Source organism: Perissodus microlepis, chromosome 5, assembly GCF_051167445.1.
Source record: "Perissodus microlepis isolate ML-2025 ecotype Zambia chromosome 5, ASM5116744v1, whole genome shotgun sequence".
NCBI lineage: Eukaryota > Metazoa > Chordata > Actinopteri > Cichliformes > Cichlidae > Perissodus > Perissodus microlepis.
Genome location: NC_140465.1, coordinates 20,050,144 through 20,058,229, shown reverse-complemented (window position 1 = coordinate 20,058,229; position 8,086 = coordinate 20,050,144). Strand labels below are relative to the sequence as shown.

Below are 8,086 nucleotides of genomic sequence, written 5' to 3'. Positions count from 1 at the left end.
AGACGTGACACGCTGAACTAGTAAAGCACTAAAACACACACTGACACATACACACAAAGAGCGGCGGCAACCACAGCACACCAGGAAAAACATATCCAGATGTTCTCCTCATAGGCTCACCAACCCCCTCCTACACACACACACACACACACACACTTGTGGCCACACATGGGCTACATATTACAGCGCCCTGCTCTTCAACTTTTCTTTCCTCACTCATGCACATAGACACACATCTAAACAGCTACACTTGGAAGGACCAGGATGGATTCCCTCTGGCTTGTTACAACATTAACTATCACAACTGAATTGCTACATCTAATTGTAGGTGAGGATGTTTTGCTTCAGGTAGTATAAAAATCTTGAGAAAAAGCCTCATCAGTCTGAAGAGTTATTTGGGTTTCTCTTACCCTGGAAAAGGAATTTTGCTTCTCTTCTCAAACGTTAGAAGTTCACATGACCTCAATGCTCAACAAATTGAGTGGTGTTACCCGAAAGAGTGAAAAGCTTTAAGGTGCAGAAAACCAACCCCAGATTAATAACTTGAACTGATAAAACGAAAAGGAGGCAAAGCTGAAATCAAAGAATGCCTGATGAGAAAACAGTTTTCTGTCCACCAATTAACCGAACAACTAATTTGAACTTTAAAACAAAATCACCCAGACAGCCTAAAGAGGGTCTGATTTAAAGAGGGGGCCAGACTTCCTCACTCTTGAGGTCAACAGCTAAACTGAGTCCTCACAAAGACGGCTGAACAGAAGTGTGCACACACACACACACACACACACACACACACACACACACACACACACACACTGAAGCATAGCAGTTATTGAACCCACTCTTTTAGCCCCTCCTCTCTCGCACTGGTGCTCCTGGCAGGCTGTCTGGTTGAGGCCCATAGTAAAGGGAGTTGTTTTCTCTGGCTGGAGTGTCTCTCTGAGAGTGCGTATGTCTGAGCATGTGTGTGTGTGCATATATATGTGTGTCCCCGGGCCCCAGACAGGAAGGAAGAGAGTGGGCCCGGCATTGCAGCTCCAGAATTCCGGTTTTGTTTTTCTTCTTTTTCCATTAGTGCAGAGCCCGAGCCGGGTCTTAAAGAAACAGGCATTAATATTTTCCCTTCTCAATGGCACAGCCATGAGTCCTCCACAACGACCTCGAGATGACTCATTACTGTATATAATCATATTTCCAGTTTGTTGAATTAAAAAAAAAAAAAAAACACACACACACACACACACACACACACACACACACACACACACACACACAAAAAAAAACAAAAACAAAACATGGATCTGTTCTTTGAAAAATCACAGTGTGCGTCTAAGCGCAGCCTCGGGCACATTTTCAATGAAGCATCTAAAAATAAAAATACTGATCCAGCATAACTCAGGTTACATAAAATACTCGGGGGGGGGGATTTTGAACACAAGCGGGGAAGCAGCATTCACCCCCATACTTTAAAAAAAATTAATCATCGCTCAAACTGTGGCAAAGAACGGGTTGAAAATTACTCGCCATGAGCAATGGATGACACCGCTCACAGCTCATGATCCTCACATTTCTGCTCAGCACAATAAAGACAGGGAAGTCATGACTTCTCTGGCAGTAACTTTAGCTCTCCCGACGAGAAAATGACCAGTCTCTTAGTAATAGCCTGTTACATTTTTTTTCTACAAAGCTATAAAAATGGTACTCATTATAACGAAAAGGGAACCAGAAATATTTCATCACCTAACTTTGGCTTTCACGCAACACTTGAGAAGTGAAAACATTTATTAAAAGTCTGTTTTCAGTGTATAAAAGTTTTATTGACAGAACAAAAAGAACCAATGTAAAAAGCAGCATTACTTTAACATAAAATATGAGGTCTGGCATCATTTTATAGTCACCATGAAAATCAACAACCTGTTATCTTTCAGTACTTGCTGGAGGCACTAAAGAATGGTAATTTCAGTAAAAAAACAAAAAACAAAACCTATCACCAGATGCATCGTGAAATTAAAATAGGAATAGTAATAAAAATGGCCTCAAGCTTGTCAGCTGGAAACATTCTCTCACCTTAAACTAAATAAAGGCACTGTGGGGGCTCTGTAAACGTTACCAGAGAACAAACGTCTTGAGTAACTGTCTTAACGCAACAGGATCATTGAGCCATATCCTTCCTTTCAAAAATGACAAATATGACTGATGGTTACACAAATATGCACTTTTCAGTGAAAAAAACCCAGTGGCTAATGGCCTCCTGCACGATACAGACTGGGTAAAAACATACACACTGTGCACAAGTGTCAACACCTGTACAGGCAGCCATTATGCTCAATCGCACACAGTGTGTCACAGCGGTAAAGTGGGGTCTTTTTGTCAGCAGGAAAGCGACTGCATGCTCAGCACTGCTGTACTGAAACTTTTCTAATATTCAACTCCTTCACTTCTCATATCTCTTTTCAACACAGCCAGACACAGTACATCAGCAGGAAGGCTCAGTGTGCATTTAAGGTTCAGTCCTCGCTTTCAGTGTGATCAAATGGCAACGGTGTATGGTGTTGATGCAACCACACTTCCCCCCTCCAACACCACAGATCAATGTGTCTCTGGTACCGCTAACTTTAAGCCTCCTCGCTTCTCTGGAGATGTAGACCGATTTCCATTTGGTTCTCCAAACACTCCTTGAGCTTATCCTCCGTCAGCGTCAGCCGCTGCTCCAAGATCGAAACCGTCTGGAGGAAGAAGAGAAGACAGGAGAGGATAGGAACAAGACAAAGAAGGGAGGAAGGAGATGTATAAGAGAGAAAGAGCATGTCAGAGAGGGCTGCACAGCATCAGCCTGACAGTAATGACTATATAATGGTTGTGTTTGTGTGTGTTTGAGACAGATGTTGGGCGAGCAAAACAATCCAGCTGATTATCGTAGCAAAATCTGCTGCACGAACTGAAAACACTACAGTCTCTGTGTCTGGCACGCACTCTCTCTTGTTCTCTCTCTCACACGGTTGCATAAACACACTTACTCACACATAGAGTACAAGAAACTAGCTTTCCGATTCAGGACGGGAATGTGTGGGCAGTGAGATCACAGTGCGACATACTTTTCTTTTGACCACCCTCCAACAGTGGCAGTAATTGTGGCGTATTTGTTCCCGCACATTCGAGCGCAGTGTCATCCGAGCCCATTTATGAGAGGGGCCACCAGGTGTAATTTCCAGAGGTGTCACCATTAAAATAAAGACACTGCTCAGCATGGGTGAGACTGACAACGTCTGAGGTTTTGTGTTAATGTGAGAACTCACATTACACATTATGAACTTCATATCGGCTTCTGATATAAATGATGAAACGCTTAATTCTACTTTTTAAAAGTTTTTATATGACAAAAAACCCCAACTTCCAACAGCAGTCAGTAACAGCCTCAAAACTGCAATTCCAAAAAACCAACAAAAAATATGGATACAAGACCCTCGGGGGAGTTATGAAACAGCAAGTCTGCTCGTCTACATGATCAGGCAAGAGTGAAACAACAAAATATTCGAAGGAAACCGGCATTTTTACCTCATCAGTGGCCACTGATGTTACTGAACCTGTTCTAAAAATTCTCAAGTGTAACATAGCTGCATGCACCAAAGAGGGGTCCAAGTGATTCAGCAGGGCTCAGTCGCCATGGCAACTTAATCTGGTCATGTTAAAAGCGTGACTTTGTGGACTGAAAGAACAAACATGTTTTTGCTTATTGTAGCACCTCCCAGTGGTCAAATTACTTTTTTTTTTTTTTTTTTTGGTATAATCAAATTATTTGGTTTGGTGTCAAAATAAATGACACAGTTGCTAAGATATGACCTCATTTCCTGTTTGGCAGCATTGCCGGAAAGAAGTTCAATCAGCTGTAAAATCGATTTGATCATCTAAAATCCACCTGAAAACTTGGCTGAAGAGTAAGGATGACAAATTTGGAAACCCTGTGGGTACACAGGCAGCTTTTCTAAAGTACAGACACACGGTCAGGGTACAACAAACAGGCTTAAAGCAGCAACATTGCCTGGAGAGATCTGACTGTACTCAACACAGAACTGAAAGAAACAAAAGATCAATAGCTGATGTCTTTGCTGTTCTCTCTCTCTCTGTGTGTGTGTGTGTGTGTGTGTGTGTGTGTGTGTGTGTGTGTGTGATTTTTCTGTGCACTGTTGTCTTTTCTTCATAGCTTCGCAAAATATATGTGAGGTCACTTTTACATTTCTAAAATTGTTTGTTCAGATATACAAAAGTGTATTGCAATACATGTGTACTTTTATAACAATGTACAGTACAATTATGATACATTCACTTAATTTCTACATTAATATCTGCAGGGCTTAAACTTAACTCTGACCAAACTCAGCACAAAAGCCTGCTCCATGTTTGTGCATCTCCAAGAAGGAAAAGAGTTAAATACAGAATTGGGTGAAAACATGATTCCATATACTTGGGAAATGCTGGATAACCCAGTATTTTGTCATGGTTTTAGCTTTTCCTAGAGACCGCCAGACCTGTGTAGTCATACAGAAGGTTCTCAAATGTACTAAAAGACAAAACCTAGTTAGCTCTTACACACACCTAACACACACCTTACACAACCCTACTGGATACAGGAAGGCTTTGAATCCTGGTTATTACAGTAATGCAACTGGATGAACTTTTCACCCACTGTGCTTTATCTCAATGACTTTCTGAGCTAAAATGGATTATGTATGAAGGAGAGTTCAAATACAGGTGGAGCACAGAGTGCGGCTCGCTGCGCTAATGCTACAACAAAATGTCCAAGAACAGTGCACCCAGTTCTCTAACCAGTGGTAAAGCAGCCATACACTGTGTTTTTTATCTTCCCCTGCAAGCATAAAAACCTTGTTACAAAACTGTAATAAATGTCATTTAATGGATAATTAAACACAGGTCTTTTTTAAAGGCAAAAAGTCTCAGGAATCGAAAGAATAAGAGATAAACTACCTTCAAAATCATGTGGCAAAGTAGCCTTACCCAATCTCCAGTTTACTCTGGCATTCAAGTGCCTTTCATTCATTCAAATCAGCTGTGAATGCACTAAAAACATATATATTTTTTGTTTTAAAGTCTAGATTTGTTTAATTCTTTTCGGTTTCTCTTTGCGGTTTGCCAAGCACTGTGAATGTCCTCTATGTTGGAAAAGCGCTACACAGACAAACAGCCCTTGGCTTGTAATTCTAACTATGAGGTGTAATAAACAAGGATATGAGTCTAAATATGATTCATTGAGATCTCCTTGGCTGTTTGCTTATTTTACAAAAGATAAGACGATGAAAAAAAGCAGGCAGAGCACCTTTTCTACTCCAACTGTCTTATAGACAGTAAGCAGCATTTAAAAATCTTTTTGAAAAGACATCTGAGCTAAATGCTACAACATAGCTCCTTTTTTTCAAATCACGAAAAAAATGACAGTAATTCTGAATGAGTCTTCTGTAAACAGTTAAGTGGCAATCCTGCATCTCTTACATAACTGTTTTACTGAGCTAATGTTGCCTGGTGACAAACATAATCACAGCGACTAAGCAAATCTGGATGGAAGGGCTTGGCAACAGAATTTGGTTGAGGGCAGAAACAATCAAACAGTAAACACAACATCCCCAGACAGATTAGGCGCTCTAGGTTTGGGCCAGTAAGAGCATGTAAGTATGTCAGCATGTCTCGACCTGTAATTGTACGGCATGCTGTGCTTTGTGCCAGTGAGGGCAATTTTGATATTACTAAAAAGCAGCACAGAGATGAGTCACTCACAATATTTAGCAAAATGTAACCAGCAGTGGATGAGATGTGACACGCACATGGATAAATGAACAGGCACAATTAAAAGACATGAGCAAAGATTTAACACACTACTGTACAAAACTCTTGAGCTTCCCCTTGTTTTTCATATTTTGCTTCTAAAGAGATGGACTTATATTCTTTTTAAAGTGGTCTTGAGCAAAAGTTCTCCAAGTTTTTTGGCTCAGGCTTTCCAAAGTTTTTTCTTTGAACTTTGAATGTTTTTTCACTCATTTTCAGTCCAGTTCTCGCACTTGACCATTTTTAGAGGAATGTTGTTTTTTGTTTGTGTTTTAAGACACTAAACACTGACCTATGAATCATTCAAGCATGAAACGGCACCCAATGTAAGGGATGAACCAGTGTTGCGTCTACACATAGACAGGGAACCAGTTTGGTTCAGAACCAAAGGCACTTTTTGTTACTAGCAGCCTGTTGCAAAAACACAGAACTTGTTCCATTGGGGAAAAAGGGAAAAAAGGACTGAGGTATGCCAAGTGAATAGAGCTCAGGAGAGAGTTAAAACAGTGAGCGTCTCACGCTTTCTTTAAAACACAGTGGAGGCCTCTGTCATGTCTTGGGGCTGCATTTGAGCCAGTGTTGCTGGGGATGTTTTTCAGAATTGATGGAATTGTGAAAGCAGAAGAAAAAGTACAGCCAGATATTGAGCCACCATGAGACATCATCTGGAAACACCTTGGCAGTGGCCTTATTTCTCAGCATGACAATGATCACACTGTCAATGCAGTAAAAGCATGCCTGGATAGAAAAATACACAATGACACACTATCAGTCATGGATTGGCCTTCCCCAGAGTTATTGAAGCAGTGTGGGATCACACTGCTTCAATAACTCTGGGGAAGAGTATTCAGAGTAACATATTCTGAATACTCTGGCCTTGAGGCGACTTTTGTTGTGATTTGGCGCTATATAAATAAAATTGAATTGAATTGAATTCTGGATTACAATATTTTATCAAGCTTTTTACAACTACGTGAATGTACTATTGCTGTGTGATTTATTACTATTACTGAAGGTTACTCGCCATACCAATACCAACTAGATTTTTAAATCTTAATACAAAATGAGTAACAGTAGGGTGGACATTAGGTAAGGCTGCACTTTTAGCAGCGATCTCGTGTAGAAAACTATTCTGCACGTATATAAAACAGGTCCGCGGCTCCGAACCGTAGTAAATGGACGTCTGGCTAATATGTCAGGTCCCGTGTCGGGCTTGTAGCTGAAAACTAGCTTTACTTTGTTGTCTGGGTCAACTTTGCCCGCGAGAGACAGAGAGAGGCTTTGAAAGGCTGCTCCAATGGAACTTATTGTTTCAGAGAAAAACACGAAAAAAAGTGTACAGTCGAGTCTAAATACCTTACTTACAACTGGGCTACACTGCCTTCATATTAAATAATTTTTTGAACAATAATTTTTAAAAACATTTCGTCACGTCATTATGCGGGCTGCAAGTAGGGGTGACATAGGCCACGAGATTGAGACACAGGCTTTAGAGCCTCTTAATGCGTGTTTTGTTTGGGTTTCCACCGGCGTGGAATTACCAAAAATAGAGAGGGCATAGCCTGATATATGAAACAGGAAAAAATTGCAGTGTAATCCATTTATTTCAACAAAGTTACTGTATTCTGAACACCACCTTTTTAAACGGTAACTGTAACAGAATACAGCTACTCCTATTTTGTATTTTAAATACGTAAGGCTGGTACATGTACTCCGTTACTCCTCAACACTGCTCAAGACTTTTGCACACAGTCTTTCACTCTATCATTTGCTACAATCACGATATTGCTTAAAAATATGTGACTAAATGACATGTGTTGCTGGATAAGAAAACATTTTTAAAAATTCATCACCTGTCTTTTCAGTCTTATCATCGCAAGACCTAGATGATGTAGGATAAAGAAAGGATGTGAGCGGGTGAGAACAAGAGAGACTCGAGATGACTGCAGATGACTTAATCTACTTCATTTTGGCATGTGGAGAACAGGTGTTTCAGTGGTTGAGCAAATACCTGTGAAACCAAAACACTAACTCCATTTTCATGCTACGGTGTGACGAGTGGAAGGTATTTCATGCAGGCTCCCCACATCTATGTGGGTGTTAAATAAAGAGCTGAAGTCATGGTGCCTTGTCCAGACTAGCCCCAGTCCTGCTAACTATGGTAGCTCATTACAAACTCATCCTCCTCCTTTATGAACAACCTGAACACGTTAGTGGGGTTTACCATCCAAACTTTAAGTTTAAACTGTGT

General features: G+C 40.6%; 1 protein-coding gene across 1 annotated transcript in view; it reads right to left on the bottom strand.

Annotated features, from left to right (window-relative positions):
- Nucleotides 1-1,764: 1,764 nt before the first annotated feature.
- poc1a (POC1 centriolar protein A) overlaps nt 1,765-8,086 on the bottom strand; it is a 49,997-nt gene continuing 43,675 nt past the window's right edge. Inside the window, exon 11 of the mRNA XM_084928647.1 lies at nt 1,765-2,726. Within this exon, the coding sequence (XP_084784773.1) occupies nt 2,616-2,726 (111 nt within the window). The 3' untranslated portion in view covers nt 1,765-2,615. The remainder of the gene's footprint in view (nt 2,727-8,086) is intronic.